Source organism: Opisthocomus hoazin, chromosome 1 (genome assembly GCF_030867145.1).
Source record: "Opisthocomus hoazin isolate bOpiHoa1 chromosome 1, bOpiHoa1.hap1, whole genome shotgun sequence".
In the NCBI taxonomy this organism is placed as follows: domain Eukaryota; kingdom Metazoa; phylum Chordata; class Aves; order Opisthocomiformes; family Opisthocomidae; genus Opisthocomus; species Opisthocomus hoazin.
Window position 1 is genome coordinate 17,964,649 of NC_134414.1, and position 17,650 is coordinate 17,982,298.

General features: G+C 37.9%; 1 protein-coding gene across 1 annotated transcript in view; it reads left to right on the plus strand.

Moving 5' to 3' along the window:
* The window catches only part of ARHGAP42 (Rho GTPase activating protein 42), a 174,652-nt gene that overhangs the window by 45,004 nt on the left and 111,998 nt on the right, over positions 1-17,650 (plus strand). Inside the window, exon 3 of the mRNA XM_075417838.1 lies at positions 12,009-12,070. Within this exon, the coding sequence (XP_075273953.1) occupies positions 12,009-12,070 (62 nt within the window). The remainder of the gene's footprint in view (positions 1-12,008; positions 12,071-17,650) is intronic.

A 17,650-nucleotide genomic window follows, 5' to 3' on the forward strand; every position in this document is an offset into this window, starting at 1 on the left:
GAGGAAAAGATAAAAAAAGAACATCAATACAGGTTTTGTTTTTATTTCTTCTCCAAGATATATATCAGAAGGTTACTAGAAGAATTTGCATGCTCCATTCCCTGTTACATTGAGATGCCAATTCAAATGAAGAAAATCAATTTGGGGTGGCTGATGCAGTTACTGCCCTTCCTGTCTGTCCTGCCCTACTTCTGTGACAGGAGTAGCTGGCTGTGAAGTAGGTGATCTCCTCAGTCACTGCACTTTACGTACCGGTGTGCTAAGGGAGTCTAAAATTCATGCTAGTTCACTGTAATATGTTGGGCTGCAAACGTGATGTCTCAGACTGCCACTTGCCTTGGAGCTCATGCTGTTTACAGAAGGCGGGTAATGGACAGCAGTAGCTTTGGTTGTCCTGGTGCATTCTGCTAAGGAGGTGGCATGAGTCAACATTTGATCTGAACAGCTGAGTAGGCATGTAGACATGCCACTCCCGGATCAAGATGAAGTATCTGTTTTGTGCCTTGTTAATAGTGTGATCTTCTGGACTCTTGTAGATGCATTCTACTTTATTGTCCTCATTCCATGCCTTCAACGTACCTCTTCTTCCGTCCTTCATCACTTAGCTTTGTAATTTCTAATCCCAGTGGAAGTATGAATGCCTGTGGGGAGACAGTCTGAGGACTAAAGAATTGCCTTACAGAGTTGGTTTGGAAATAACTGGTATGTACTGTGCTGCATATAATACACTTCTCATAAACAGGCATAACACTTTAGAGATGTCGAGTTAATACACCTCTTGAACAACAGGCACTAGTTTTCAAAAACAGGTAGTGGTTTGATCGACTCAGCTTTGAGATATTCATCTTCAGATTTGAGCAAATAAGATGAACTATTTATACTTTCTAAAATCAAAATCCTTAGTAGAGTTCAGGGTTCTAAGCACAGGAAGTCCTTGATCCCTTTGTAGGTCTAAATTCAACAAAGCAATTATGGCAAACCTAACATTTGTTGAAGTACTTGGTGGTATTTTTCCTAATTGAAGTGTTTCACCATTCAAGTAATAAACGCACTAAATTTTACAAATCAGAAAAACAGTATTAATGATTCTCAGCTGCATTCTGAATATATTGCTTTTCCTTTTACTTCCCCTACTTCAGCACCCGCAAAGAGCCACACACAAACAAGGTTTGTACAGCTGGAAACATTGAAATATCAGGTTTTTTTCCCTTCATTTAAAGTATGGATGTGCCTCTGAAGAATCAAGGATCTGGCAAACCTGAAATGTAGTCATAATTACTTCTAACTCCTTTGTTTATGGAATGCTAGGATTGAATATTACTTTTGCAGCTTAATATATTTTATGTTGCCCAGTGGTTGTTTTCCACATTGTCTTGTTATTCAACTGTAAAAAAAAACTTGAGCATGAAGTAGCAATTGTTTTCTTAGAATGAAAGATTTGTATTCATAGTCAATATTGCGATTCTTTTTTTTGTTTGTTTGGAGGCGAGGCAGGGTGCAAAGGAAAGCAGAAGAGGATTGAAAGAATCTCTGATTAGACCAGAATCTACCATTGATCTTATCTATTTCCATGGTTTTTAAAGCTGTTCTTCCTCTGACAAGCTGTGGATGTGAGTCAACTCTGGAGAATTGTGATCTGTTCAAGTCAAAGATCAATGGTTAATTTAGTTAAGGTAAAGATTAATTGGATTAAATGGACTCTTACAGTATAGGAAGTTATGCTGTTCATTTTGATGGGGGCCAATTCCAGATGCTAGGGTTTAAAGTGCTTCTGGAGACCTACTTTGAACATCACTTCATACCTGTTGGAGAGAAGATAATGTATTGAATATTGTTCCCCACGCCCTGCTGAGCTATGCAGCTATGGAGCTCAGCCTCAGGACTGCCGTGCTTGTGGCTCCATCAGGTGGAAAGAGGCTCATGTCTCTTCAGCAGATACGATGAATTTAAACCCTATTTTATAGTCACATAGAGACGCAGTGTTTCTTAATGATGACTTGTCTAAAACTGTTATCTCTTTATTCTGTGAGAACATGGTGCAAACAAGATTTGTTGTGGCCAGTCCCAAAAGCCTCCACCCCTTCACAGAAGTGTAGAAGGAAGAGGAGAGAAAAGGATAGTGACTTACGAATTTGTGGAAGGATTTTGATACAGTGATTTGTGAGAGCAAGTGACTGCCTGGGAGATTCATTCATTCTCATGTTCCTAATAAAATGGAAGAAATTGCTTAGAAGATTTAAAATGTGTCTACTGTCACTTCAGGATGCCACATTTTGGGAGGGGTGCTATAGGCAAATGGAGTCTAGAATGGGCTTTTTCTACCATGGCTCTAGTAGTGTTGTATTGAAGAATTGTGTTGAAGAATTCATGCTCCTGAAGATAGATAAATTTCCAAACTGAATGATATAATTTCAAAATATTTGCTGCTTTTTTAATCAAAGCAGAACACTAACACAGGGTGGATATATTGCAGCTGTTTTTTTAATAAAGTGTTAAAAGTGTGGTGGTGATAGTTGAACAATTGTTTGGTGTGGGGTTTTTTTGGTTTGGTTTTTGCTAACATACTGTGGGATAGACAGCCGTGATAAACTTAAAAAAACCTTTCAGGACTCTGGGAAACATTTTGCCCTTGTTTCATCCACCTAGAATTTTCTACTTCTATTTGCTTTGTGAGGTTCTTCATGAGGAGAGCATGGCAATTTGCTGATATTAAGTCAAGTAATTGGATTTGTTTAAATTGTGTAACATTGCATGTCTTAAGGTTATCTCTCCAAGTATTGTGTTTGACAAGTGCTGACAGTAGATGTGGAAATTCTAGATGACTTTCCTGCAAGTCATCTTAGTTTGTAGATCAACATGCGTAACTTTTTTGGTAGACTTTTGTTGAAAAGGAGTGGAGTGCAAAGTGTAGATGTCTTGGCTCAAAGCATTGCTTGAACTTTTTTAAAAGACTTCTGTTTTTTCGTTTAAATAATTGTGACACGATAGCTACTTTTTATAGCAAAGAATTCTTGAGTATGACACTGTTTGTAGCTTGATTTAGATAGTTACGCTGAGAAAGGTTTGTTTCAATAAAATCTGTAACGGGGAAAAGGATTTTTACTGCTAATTGCAGTCCTACATTTTATGCTTTACATATGTTTGGGGGAAAAAGCCCTTCATAAAATACCTTGTTATATTTGCTCATTAAATTTTGCAGAGTGAAAATACTTGTAAGTTAAAATTCCAGTTGCCTAATATGGTATGTGCATATTATACTGTACTTGCAAACACATCTTGCAAAGCTTTGGGCTTTGTTTAAGCTTAGATCTGAATGTATTGCCTTCTATGGTTCACGTGTTAGTCTGCGCTTGGAGGCACACGTGTATTGTGCTCAGACAGGAGGTTCCATGGTTCCTGTGGAGCTTGCTGGTCTCTTCTGCTGGTCTGTCTTGCCTATACAGTGTGACAAAACCTGGAGGACTGGTCGGGGGAAATGCTTGTGCCTGGTACGGCTGGCAAGGGAAGGAAGGGCTTTTAAACATCTGTTCATGGGGCACATTCCATAAAAACCGTACAGGGACTGAATGCCATAAACCAGGGGAGGTCAAGTGGGGAGACTGTTACTGCGTCTGTGACAGTTTCATCTCTGGTTTTGTCTTCATGGTGTATTTGGAGCACTTACTACCCTAGCCATCTCTCTGTCCTAATGCTGCAAAGAGCCAGTATGCTCAGAATGATGACGTAGGGGACAAAATACCACTGCATTTGCTGTGAGTTTACAGTGCTTTAACTCAAGTAGACAAAAGCCTTGGGATTTGTTTACTTTTAGTTTTACGGATGTCAGTAGCTGTGCACTGATAACATTTTCTGCTTGCCAGTATAGAATGGAAGATGTGATCATACTTAAAGAACAATATTTAGGCCTTGAAGCATAAATCTGGGCATAAAAGTCTTTGTCATTTTTCTTGCTTCCTCATTTGTTTAATTTCTTTGCAGAAGTTTTAAACCAGACATTTTTCATCTCTATGTATCTGTCTCTTATCATACTTTTCCTTTCTAATGTATAATGGGTTTGTTTGGCAAACTTGCATTTTTTTTTGTGGGGTAGGACAGTTATTTTCAAGAAGTGAAAAAATTTGGCAGAATACCTTTCCTCACAGTTCAAGGTGGGAATTGCCACAGGATGCAAAATTACTGCTGTAAGCTGTGCTCCCTGGGAGGATCTAACTCTTCCAGCAGTAGTTAGGATTTATTTTTTTTATGTCTGTGTTAAGTCAGGATAAGTCATCCTTGAAATTGGATGGAAATATTTTTTTAAAATTTCTTATTTTTAGTTAATCAGAGAAGTTTGAAGTCTGTATTAGGTAGAAATTGCTTCAAAATCTGAAAGATCATGGTACTAATTAGTAAAAAAGCATTGGATTAAGCCCTTGCAGAGTTTACTTATCAGATGAATTATGGAGCAGATAGTAAGAATGTTAATTTATTGAGTTTGAAATTGCTTGACTTTGTCTGCTCTAAGTTTGTCTTGATTCTATCACAAGAGCAGTACAGACCAGACAGAGTTGCCTCTACCTTTATGTACCCTTCCCATGATGGAATTCTGCAAGGAAATTTGTGGTTATTTGGGCTGTGAATTTAAACCCCTGTCTGCTGGCAGAATTTGCTGTCAGTGTGAGAGTGTCTGTCGGGGTATTTCCATGTAATTGTAAAACCTGTATACTTGAATCTTTTTTTCAACCTATGTCTTTTACTATCAGAAGAATATTTCATTGTATTATAGGAAGGCACACATAGCTATTTTCCCCTGTTCTTATGGAGATGGGAGTTGTGGTAAATGTAAACACAGACTGAAGGAATGTATGAGGTCCTTATTACAGATCTATAAAATCTGATATCCAGATTAGGGAAGTAAGAGAAACCAAATGGAGGATAAGGCAGCTCATCCAATATTAATTTTCCAAATTTAAACAAGACTGAAACCCCACAAAGAGGTGAACCATTATCTTACTATTCTAACTTCTTTTCCCACAATGGAATCTTCTAACATAATCTGTCTTTTGACACCAATATTCAGCTCAGAGTTACAGTGCATCTGATGTGCTCTTAGCTTACAAATTGGAATTTACGTAAATACCTAAGCAGTATTACCTTAAACCTAAACAAAACAAAACACTGATTCTGTTTCCTCTAATATCTTGGGAATGAAATCCAAAAGAGAATGGAGTTGGTAAGAAAAACAAGAGTTTCAAATCCCACACTCCACTTCTTTTGTCCTGTCTTCTGCTCTCCCAGTAAATATTATTTATGGTACTGATCCCTGTCTTCAAAACTGAAGTTTCACCAAAAATGTTGTCACTTGGAAAGTGAGGGAAGCAGACCTAGGGTAGAAGTGGCAGAGAAAATAGCAGCAGCCAACGAAAAATGGAAACCTGAGCCATAATCGGGAAGATTGAGCAGGCATGTACTTGTCCAAATACAGCTTTTCTGAAAAAGTTTAAAAAACCAAAACAACTATTTTCTGCAGGAATACATTGCAGTTGTCTTATGCTACTATTTTTTAAATTATATTACAGCTGTACTCAAGCCCAACCAGCACTGGTTATGAAATATTTATAAATTGCACAAGTTATTCTTTATTTCCATTTGCAGACTAAGGCACTGATCCTGCAGCTTGTTCCCTTTGAACTAAATTGTACGTCCATTTAAAGCTGTAGATAATGGTACACTTGTATTATAGGCTTTATTCAGTAGCAAAAAAGGAAGGAAGAATTGCGAACAAATCAGTCCAGGTTGTGACAGTGGTAAAGGAAATCTGTGTTGTATAAGGTAAGGCTGTATTTAGATTTGTAGCCAACATAGTGAAAGATAAAGAGAATGGGAGGCCTTGGCAGCCTTATTTCAAGACAGTCCTCCTTTGGGTTTACATTCTGACATGCTGAAAACTTGCCATACTGGTGCCATTTTGAGACATCCAGTTTAGTTACCTTCAGATATACACTACAGATCCTATGTGGCTTTTATGAGGTCCACATTCTTGTTAGGTAGAAAGTACCGAGAAAGCAGATTATTGTCTCTTTATTACAGATACTTGTGGTGGCTTGTTAGTGTTAATCTGAAACTTGTGATTTTTCTGTCTGATCAGAAAACCATCTGTTGCTCTTCTTGTCCTGCTTTCCCCCCGCCCACACTGTACTTCTTCAATATGGCTTAAAGCCACAGAAAGAAGGATGGAAATTTTATTTGATGTTGTGTTTTTTTTGAAAAACTGCTTGAAATACCATGTGTGGCTGAATAATGCTAGTCATTAAAAGCTTTGGAAATACGTCTGTGAATTAGTAACTATTTAGTAATCTATTTACTTTCATTTTAGAATTGGAAAAGAAAGTCTCTTCTCCCAGCCCTCCCAGCACTCATGGATCTTACATTTATTCTGCTTTTTCACTGACGTCTAGAAAACAAGTGTTAATCCTTAGAAAATTTCCTTATGAGTCAGAGGTCCATCTTGAATTCTGATTCAGTAATGTATTACTTACTGGGAAAAACTCCCTTGGAGGCTTTAGGTGAAGTGCGTGCTCAAGCATAAATTCAGAGCCTGCTATAGCACGTCTGTGCGGGATAGGACTGGTTCTAGAGAGAGGATGTGACTGACCTTTCTGCCAGAGCGTGGCGGGAGCAAGGTACAGCACGGTCCAGGTGCTTCCCCAGTCAGATCAGGAAGATATAAGGAAATCTCTGGCAGGCTTGCATATTTGCACCTCCTACACAGCAAGACATCATAAGAACAAATAACATATGTAGGTATATTTTTTTCCATGCTGGCATTCACATATCTGAAGATAGTGGTGGTATCTGCTTGGAATAGTATGAAAAGTTGTTTTGTGTACTTGAGAGTATTTAATATGCATTAAGACTGTATGTGTAAGCATAAGTTAAACCAACAGTCCATTTCACGGAAAAGAACAATTATTTGTATTTTATATTCCACAGTAAATTTCCGTTCTATCTTGGGTTGAACATTACCTTCCAAACTTGGCTTTATGTCTTTGAATTCAGTATTGGTCATGTAAAACTACTTCTAGGTTTAATACATGTTGCTTTCCTTTCCTCATTAAATACCAATGTCATCATACCTATTGTATGTAACATTTAGCAGTGCAGTGTAACGCTGTACTCTTCAGTATTAATCTAATTATTGATAGAGTATCTTCAATGATGTCCATAGGCATGTTGTTTTAAGGTGATACATTCTCTACTCAAGTATATAATAAAAACTTCAAAAGGTTTATTAAATACATGGGGTTTTTTCCTGTGAACTGAGAGTTGGTTTTAAATGCAGTAAACCAGAATTCTAGATCATAAATTAGGCGTATTTTAACAACACATTGTATAAATTCAGATAAATAGATTTTTATTCTTTTTAATTTCTCCCGCATTGGCTTAGTCCTACTCTAAGCTTCAGTTCTCTTTTGATTATGCGAGTGTAGCTGTCTGTGGAGCTGCACCTTGTGTTTGAAGTGATAGGGATAAAAAAAAACCAAATGAAATGCATCTTTTGGAAAAAAGGACATTGTTGATCTACCCCATTAAGATTTAAGCTGCTGGTACTGTTTGCTTCCTTATGAAGCGAATTAATTAACAGACTTATCATTTAAAAGTAAAGAGATGGGGTTTTGTTTTGTTTTTTCGTCAAGTAATGGGAGCTATTTCTCCTGAACAAGGGAAATTTTGCAGCAAATTATTGTGGGTTGGGAACACTCTAGAGAAGACAGCTGGCGACCTGTTTGAATTGTGACGAATGAGACCACAAGTGTACAGCCGGGTACATACACATTTGATTTTACTTGTTGGGTGTTGCTTTTCACAGGCGTGATTTCTATCATGATACCAAATGTGTCTTACAAGTCCATTGAATAGCCCTTAAATAAAAAGCACACTGTAAAACTATTTGGATTTTGTAAGATAGTATGTGCTAGTGACCTAAAATAAAGTATTAAAGCATCACTTTGTTTTACTTAAAATGGCCCAGCAATAACAATAATGCTTTCTGAAAATAATTAAAAATACCTTATTTGTTAGGTTACATGTTTTACTTTGTATTATTGATATGCTTTCAGATTATATTTCTTATCAGCACATTCCCATGACATGTCCACTTGCCAAATGCTTGACTCTTCCCCCCACCACACCCCCCCTTTTGCATTTACAAAGTTCACTGTAATTCTTCTGTGTCTACTGGGATTAAAAGGGAGTGCGCGGGGGGGGGGGGGGGGCGGGGGGGAGAAGTGTAGGCTAGGGAAAGAGGAGACAGGGCTGACTTGACTTCCCTGTATCACCTCCTGCTGCAGCTTCCAGCGCAGCTGAAGTGCTCTGGGGACAGACCCCGGCTTTTAATAAGATCAGGCTGCGTGATAGTTGTATGGGAAGAAGGATGTGATAACATGAAAGATTCGGAAACACTGCAATACTCCTTGATACTGTAGGAGAGCTGGCGGTGGCGAAGCCTTTTCTGGTGTTATGTGGTGCCATTGCAAGGGCAGGAGAACCGGTGGGGTCACCAGAGACACCTGTGCTGCTGAGCTGTGTCTGCGTGCTGGGCGTGCGCCCTTCCTTACGGTCCGAGTTACACGATGCGCTTGTTGGTCTTCCTGCACTCCTCCCGCGCTGGGAACAGACACTCCATGGCTTCATGGGCGTTGACCCGCACGAGGAGGGTGGAGGTGGATGTTGGGCAGTGAACAGCGGAGGCACGGTCAGTAGCTGCACGAAGGTGTCTCTGCGGTCAGGGGAGTGGTTTGTCTTGGTGCTGCGGAAGAGTGCAGGTTCTGTGCTCCTAGTGAAACCTTGACCTTTGCAGTCCCCCAGAGGTGAGGCGACAGGGAAGAGCAGATGGAGACAGCTTCTAAGTCTTTAGCTGAGGCACTGTATAGGGGACATTTTAGTACCTTTATATCAGTGTTAAACATTGAGGAAAATCTCAATTTGCATGCGTACAGAGCATATTTTCATAGTTTTTTCTCTCTGTCCTGTTTTTATTTAAATCCGAAGCAAAAGTTTTAACTTTGAAACTGAAAAACCCCTTGGTTCTCCTTTGAAGTTAGGAAGATGAATCAAAACCTTCTCTTACTGGTTTTGTTGTGTTTTTTTTTCTTTGTCACAGTTTCCAGTCATCCTTCTGCCCAGTTTCTGGTTTCTGCTGTTCTTCCTTTACTGTCTTTTTGCTCCTGAAATTCTGAATATTGCTTGACCAGAGAAGAGTTGGTTTTTTTCTTCACAACTATATTGCTTTTACCTGCCTGTCCCCCACCCTGTCTGTTTTATTTAGATAAACTCCTGCCGTACCTTGGGGCTGGAAACTGGCAGTATTTGTGCTTGGCTGCTGGAATGTGTAAAGTGTTAACTTTCTCATTGCAGATGATGAAGAAAAAAAAATTTCACAAGTCTTTGTTGTATCAAGGGTGATTTTAATGATGTGATCAGAAATTTAGAGTACCATAAGGCTTAATGTGGGTAGGGAGAACTTTAATTTCAGTAGGCTCTGGATCTGCTGTCCTCACAGAGGTATAGTGCTTGGTATCATCATTTCTCTTTGAAATAGTTCTGTCATTGCGAGTGACTCCACAGTAAAAAAGTGAAAAAGGAGGGGGAATGGAGTTTAACATGTGACTGCACTAACACATCATCTTGTGGTAATAAATGACCAGTTATTTCACTGAAATATCTGGAAACAATTTCTCTTGCTGGCTTTACTAGGAAGTCAGCTGTTTTTCTGAAGTGCATCCTAATTCCATGAATAGGTAGTAAAATTCAAACAATATGTTTATCTAGTTTACTTGAAAATAATAATTTTTTTTTAATGGAGGGTAAAGAATCACTCTGCCACATGTGCAAGGGATGAACTGGCTCTGTCCTGTTTTCTACAGACAAGGATCGTTTCTTGCTAAATTTTGGGAGATACCAGTGTGAAAATAAGAAATAGTTTGGCCATGTGTGTTTGGCTCATTGTTTAGTTTTTAGAGCTTTGTAATGGGTACATAGATATTCTGAAAAGTAACACTCAACAGATTTCTTATCAAGTAACTTGATCAGTCTGTTCATCATCTGTTTGTTTACCTGGTTTTAACAGTTGGGTTGGGATACTATGAGCTGACTCTAAGAGATTGAGTTAATTCAGTGGGCAGCAAACTTAAGTTCTTGATCTCAAGCCAGAAGTCTGACAAAGGCTGAGCTGGTAAGTAACTGAAAGTCAGTAATGCAAGGCTCAGTTGGTAAGCCTGAGTCGAGGAGTTCAGAAGTTTGTGCAGGAGGCCTAGATTTATTTTTTTTTTACTTAAAAGGTGGCAAAATTTTCTGTTGTTTGTGTTCTCAGGGAAAAATATTAAAGGAAAAGGCTTGAGATCCAACTGGATGGACATTTAACTTACCAGGTGTATTTGGACTGAACAAAGAGCTCATGAGTAATAATGGGGGAAAAAAGGATTTGTCAGCAAAGAATGACTTAGAGGTCAAGATGTGCAAGTATAGCATTACAGTTGCAAAAAATAAACTCTGAGAGGTCTTGCAGAAGAAATTGGAACAAAGAGCGAAGTGTTGTTCAGCTGTAAAAGTTAAAAGAGAGCAAGAAGAATGCAAGGGTGACTTCTGCAACATCCAGATGGGGTAAAGGATAAAAATGATTTGGGTATGGTCCAAAAACTAAGTAGCAATTCATGAATGCTGACAAGTTAAGGCAAGCTGGGTGCTGGTTCCCTCTTAGAAGAGACTGGAACGTAGCAGATCCTCTAGAAAATGTACTTATTTCCTTAAATCTTTCAGGGAAGGTGAGAGGGGATGAAACTGTATTATTGGAGACACATTTTGTAAAAACCCTTAAGAAGACAGAATAGCTAAGGGGACAAGAGTTCAGTTAGCATACCCTCAGCAGTGTACATTGATTGACTGTGAAGACTTTATAAAGCCTGTTCTGTTAAAAAAATACTACAAGTTTTATTTCCTTGTTCTTTTCCTCTTTAAAAGATGATATAAATTGCCTCGTTTGTTCTGAGTTGTAGGATTTATGAATCAGCATTCTGAGATCAGAGCTTTAAACCATGAAATTTAGCATCCTGTCATTGGCAGCGGTTACTGCTAGATGCATCAGGAGAAAGTAAAAAGAGCTACTTAGCTCTCTTCACATGATTCTTCTCTGGCGGTTTTGACTGTGAAACTGTGATGCTGAATTCTGAAAGCCCGTATGCCCTTGAGAAAGTAATATAAATGGGAAGACAGATTTTTCTAGAGAGATTTGCATCACTTGCTTACATGAGAATAAAGCTCTAAGAGTTTTTTGAATGTTTTCCCATTTCTTGCCCTCTTTTATGCATTAATACTTTTATTATGTTTCTGTTGACATCCACTAACAGCCCTGTGACATATTTCACGGCAGTTTTGAGCAAAGACTCTATCACAGTTGTAGCAGTATTCAAAGCTTGCTTATAAATGTCATCTGTTCTCATCACCTGGGAGCTTGTCCTTGCAAAACACAAAGCCAAAGAGCTGATAAACCTTATCATTTGGCATAAGTAACACATTTCTTCTAAAATGTTAATTTTCAGATTTTACCTGAATTTTTCTCATAGTTCTTGCAAATACTTGTTGCTGCACTTTAACAGGAGAAACTCAAGATTTTTCTTTGCAGTTTCTTTCTGCTCCTTGCATGCTAAAGAAAATTTTGTGGCTGATTGTAGAATTCTTTCTTTTGAGACTGATCTTTGCACATTTCAGGAAAATCAGTTTGCCATATTCCGTTTAAAAATTTATTTTTTAAATACACAGGGCTCTTAAGACTCAGGTTCTTTTCCTTTGTTTTAACCCGCTCTTGACCTGCTGCTCAGTTCAGTCTGTACCTACTTAATGACTGCTGATTTCAGTGAAGTAGTATGTGAGAACAGTATCTTATCAGTAGAACTTAAATCCAGATAACGGACTCATCTGTTCTTAAAACGTGATGTTGACCAGGACGTTCTTTTGCTTTGTTTTCTTCACAGCCCAGTCACTGAAAGAGTTTGCTCGGCTGCTGATTGCTGTTGAAGAGGAGAGGAGACGACTGGTAAGTTTGCTGGCAATAATATGTTGCATTTGGTCTCTATTTGTGTAAAATGGTACTTTTTTTACTTCTGAAGTGCTATTTTAATTTTTTAATTTGTGTAGTAGATGTTAAGTGTTTCATAAGAATCACTTGATTCTGCAAAGGCAGAAATGTGCTAGCACAAACTGCAGTAACATTTAATGGAGTGTTCAGCCAAATACTTCTGCGTCATTTTAAAAACAGTTTTCTCACAATTTCCCCCCTCCCTGATCCCCACCCCAAAATAACCTGTGGATGCTGCTGTACCTTTCCTTTCCTGCATCTTGTCTTATTAGTCACAAGGCACAGCAATAAAGTAAACCATAAATAAAGAGCTTTGTGGAAATGTGTATTGGTATTTATATTTAATGAAATACTTTTAGAGTGCTGTCCAGTAAATGTATACTAGTAAACCAAGAATACGGTAAATAAGTGGTAATAAGAGAAAGCAAAGTTATCACCCCTGAGAAACTCTTGCTTCAGAATACATTATGGATCAGACTTGTCACATTTGTCCTTTGTTGTGGCATTCTTATTCCCTTTGTTGCCATACGAAGGAATCTGCAGTATGCTTTTCTTTGTATTTCTATTCAGATGTGGCTTTGTTAAGTTTTAAGTGTATCCTTGTACAAGTATTTTTTAAAAAATTCTGCAGAAGGGATGAATATTTTTTTTCTTCCTTGGAAGTCAATTATGAATAAAGAAGTGAGGTAAGGATTAACCTCAGTAGGGGGATTTTTAAACGTTGTGAAAGTTTAACTAGCTCAAATCCATTCAATGACTATATCTGTCCTGGTTTTCCTTCCTTTAATGAGTACTTAGGGAGGTGAAGAAAAGGATTTTCTGACTCAGATTGGAGCAAATTTATTAATCCAGGAAGAGGCTTACATAAAATTCTCTTATTCCTAGGAGTAAATAACTGTAGAATTGGTCTCCTGCTATTTCTGTTTACATAAATATTTTAAAGTGACAAAATCATAAATATTTATATGGTACAATTGCATAGTTTATATCATCTAAAGGTATAAAAGTGCAATATTTTTGCTTCATGCTAAATGTTTTTTCCTGGATAGATGGAAAAGTGAGGTGACTGTTCAGTACTTGCCACTTAAAAAGATGTATACCAGAACACTTATTAATTACGTAGTTTAACAGTGTTTCAAATTAATAGCTTTCCAGTTTAGGTTGAAGATTATTGTGAGCTAACTGTCAGAAAAGGAAAAGCAATGAATAGTTGAAGGTTTTACTTTTCGAACTGGTTAGTCTTTCATAATATGTATACGTAATTTCCCTTTATCTTTCTTTCTTTTTCTTTTTTTTCCTCAGAAAAGTCATTCCCTTTTTCACTGTCAGAAGTTTCTGGCCTCTCAGTGGTTTATAATTTGATCTTTCCATGTAACGTTTTACTTTGTATTTTGAAAGGCCATTGGAGTAACAGGGAGAAAAAACATTAATTTTATTAAGTGAAGAAAGACCAGTCAGATAGAAAGATACTTTTTCTTCTATTTCATTATGACTTCAGTGGGAATGTATGGAGCGTATAGCTGAGCTGTTGGATCCCCATGCAGGGTCAGAGACTTGGGTGAGATTTCAGTCTCATGGAAAAATAATGTTACAAAAGGCTGTAAGTTTAGTAGAATGCAGTTATCAAATCACTGTAAACAAAGTGGCAAATAGTATTCATGTGTGGAGAAGCTGCTCTTGACGGGGAAGTCATTTGCATCCAGCTTTTCACTGAGTTTGAGATAGCTCCATTCTGTTTGTTCTTCACACTGAACATGCATGCTTGAGACCATCAAGGACACACCATTGTCATGGTAGTGATTTTTGAGTAAGAAAATTCAGCACACTTAGGATTTCTCTGTTTTTAGAAAGTTTGATCTGCCTGTTGGTGGAATTTATTTAATTATTACTGGAGTTAAACTACTAAAGTATCACCTTTGTCAAAGATGCTTGGTTTTTGTTCTCGAGTTCTCTTACTGCAGTTTTCTGCATGCCAGCACAGAATCCAGAGGTCCCTGTGAGGGTCAGTGTGGCATGCTATACGCTGAACAGATTGCTAGTAATAAGAGTTTGCCGCCTGACATACTTGTGGTTTTACTGTGAAATCTTCAAAACATTTTTTGCCTGTTTCTAAGGAAGTATGGAGCATTATGCATACACTTTGATTCCTCTGCTGGAAGCACTTCGAGCCAGCCAGTTTGCAGATTAGTGATGATTTTAGAAAAAGTTCTCAGCTGACTGGAAAGCTTGAGACAGGGCATGCAGGTCTTTAAGAATTTGATTTCCTTTACTTCTATATGAAAAGAGAGAACTTTAAAACGTTTAAAAAAAAAAGAAGAGAAAAAAAAAAGCTTGTTCTTTTTGACATTTTGTAGAAGGCTTGGAGAAAAACAGCTAGTCAGTGTTGAGACTGTGGATACACTTCATCATACCTTTTAGAACTTCCTTTTAATTCTTGAAGTGTGTGACAGTAAAAGACAGTATTGTATCAGCGAATGTTGGATGTACAGGAATATGGAATGACAGATGCTAATTTTACTTACCAGCTAATGGGCTTGTTTCCCTGCCTTGATTTTATAGTATCAATTTATGAGCATGTATATGAGTGCATGAATCAGATGTGAATATGGAAAGTGTATATTCATATCACCAGTTTATTTCTCATCTGATGTCTATTAAATTCTTCATAAGTAAAATTATTTTCTTGTTTTGGTGAATGCAGAGAGTGTTGGAGTGCTTGCCCACTGTATGTATAAATTGTTTCCAGTGGTCAAGGAAATAGTTGGAGAGGTGCTTGGCAAGTCATCTGTCCTTCTTGTGTAAAGAACCAAAAGGAACTTGTTTTTGTTTTCTTCAGAAGAAGCTAATGAAACAAGATTGTGATCAGTACTCCTGAGAAAAACACTGAAGTGTAAGGTTAAATAAAACTGTGCATCACATAAATACTCTGGTGTCTAAAGCTTTGCAGCCATTGTTATTGGCAGGAGTAATAATATGGCGATTATTGTAAGTCAGTTTCTTTTATCCTTGTCTTTTGTTTCCTGCTGCTAAAAAATTAAGTAGTAGTCTTAAAAAAAAAAAAAGCAGAGGTCATGTACCAAACATTTCCCCTTAAAAAAGCAAATAAAGGCAAAAGTAACTTGTAAGACACCTTTTTATGATATACAGCCTTATGTTTGAGATCTGTCATTTTGTGGTGTTGTTAATTTAATGATGCTGTTGGTAAATGGTGCATTAAAAAAACCCAACCAAACAGCTCTGACTCTTGGATTTTACAAGTAGCATTAATAGGATAAAAAGTCAGGTTCGGCCCTACTGCTTTTCCAATGACTTCGGCAACAAGCCACCAGGGAATGTAAAATAATAACTTCCATTTCCCAGTGATTATTGGGGAACAATAGAGATGCTATAATGTAATTTCATGAGAATATTTGGATCTGTATCAAGGGAACTTACTTAAAATAATTTCCTTCTGCTCTTGGTGATTTTACATTGTTTCTGTTAAAGAAGTGCTATGCTATTTTATTGTAGAGATTCATGCATTATTTATGTTTTCTATTCATTTGATATTGTTAGTAAACTTCATAACAAACAGAAATGTACTGGGGGTGACAGAAAATACTAATTCCATTTTCTTTCATAGGATTATGCTGAGTTGACGTAAAAATAGATTAAGTGGTTCATGCTACTGATTCCTTCTTTCTTGAGATCCCTTATCAATTTGAAGCATTGAATGTGTTCCCTTGAGTGTTACCTTGAATGTAACTCCTTGATTATTTCAGAAAGTTTACTAAATCCTGGGCTGAAATCAGCCTCTTAACTGTTACATTCCTTGCTGTTTACCCAAATATTTATGGGTTACTGGGAAGTGATGAATAGTCCCAGAGCTTTTTCTGTCTGGCATCGTGGATCAGTGAGATGTGTATGGTTACTATGAATTCCTGACCAATATTAAATACTTCAGGGGATAGTACAAAAATTCTGAAGTGGATGGTTGTGTGCTGTGGTCAAGGAATATTTTTCTTTCTAATGTCTGTCTCTCTATCTCATAATCTTCATGCTTCAGAGAGTATCTCATTGTTGTGGACTTTTTGTACTAGCTGGATGTTCTCATTGAGGTTCTGTATTTGCCTTCACACAAGGGGTCTGATGCTGTCTGCTTCCAGGGAAAGCATCAAAATATTCAGTTTCAAAAGCTGCACTTGAAGAAAAATAAATGAACTGTTAAAACCAGCTATCCATGGAAAGGTACATAAAATCAGATACTGAAGGACACAGCATGTTGTTGAGCAGAATTAACCTTTCTCCTCTGAAGTGGGTTACAGATTCCATTAGAAGAATAAGCAGTCTTCTACCCACAGGTGCTGCTTATTACTCAGTTTATGAAGGGGAGAAATCATAAAATCACATATACTAGCACCCTGAGACTGCAGAGCATACACCTGGCATTTTGTTTCATGTGGGCTCTCTCTTAAAATGATAAAAAATAGTTTATGATGGTGTTTGGATATACTTGGTAACTGCTGTCAGTGCTCTTCACCCCTCATACCAACTTTGGCATTTTAATTAATCTGTTTGGTAGGAACCTGCCTGCAGGGAGACTGTCTGGAGTTATATTACTACAAGTGAAGGAACAACACCACAAATAAAAGGTTTTTTTCACTTTGCAGTTAGGACTGGGTTTTTGTTTGTTTTTTATTTATTTGTGTTGCCCCCCCCCCCCCCCCCCCCCCTTTTTTGCTGTTTTAAATTAATTAAAAAGCACCTCAAAGCTGGTTTTTGGAGGTTTGGTTTTTTTGCTATCACTTAAGATGGCCTGTACGTATTCTACTGAGCAATTAAGGTAGCGTGTGCTGTGTTGTCAGCCTAACTTCTTTGGACAGACTTTGTGCATCAGACCAGTAATTTGGAAATACTCATTTGCTAAGTAACTGAGGTTTCTGTTGAAAAGGAGCAGTAAATCTGCATGTAATTATTCTATTTTGTTGTAAACATTATTTTTACATTTATTTATTTATTATTTTCTTTCTCCTACCCCAGGTACAGTAGGCTACGTATTTGACATTAATTGCAGAAGAAATCCACGTCTTTGATAAATGGAATTCTGCAAGATACGAAAATACTGATTTGAATAGTTTTGTTCTTTTTTTTTTTCTTGTAGACCATCAGCTTACTGTCCACAGGCAGTCAAGTTTTAGAAATCATTGGGAAAATTATTTAGTGAACCCCATTTTCACAGAATCACAGAGTGTTAGGGGTTGGAAGGGACCTCTGTGGGTCATCTAGTCCAACCTCCCTGCCGAAGCAGGGTCACCTAGAGCAGGCTGCACAGGACCTCATCCAGGCAGGTCTTGAATATCTCCACAGAAGGAGACTCCACAACCTCCCTGGGCAGCCTGTTCCAGTGCTCCGTCACCCTCAGAGGGAAGAAGTTCTTCCTCATGTTCAGATGGAACTTCCTGTGCTTCAGTTTGTGCCCATTGCCCCTTGTCCTGTTGGTGGGCACCACTGGAAAGAGTCTGGCCCCATCCCCTGACACCCAGCCTTAAGACAGTTATT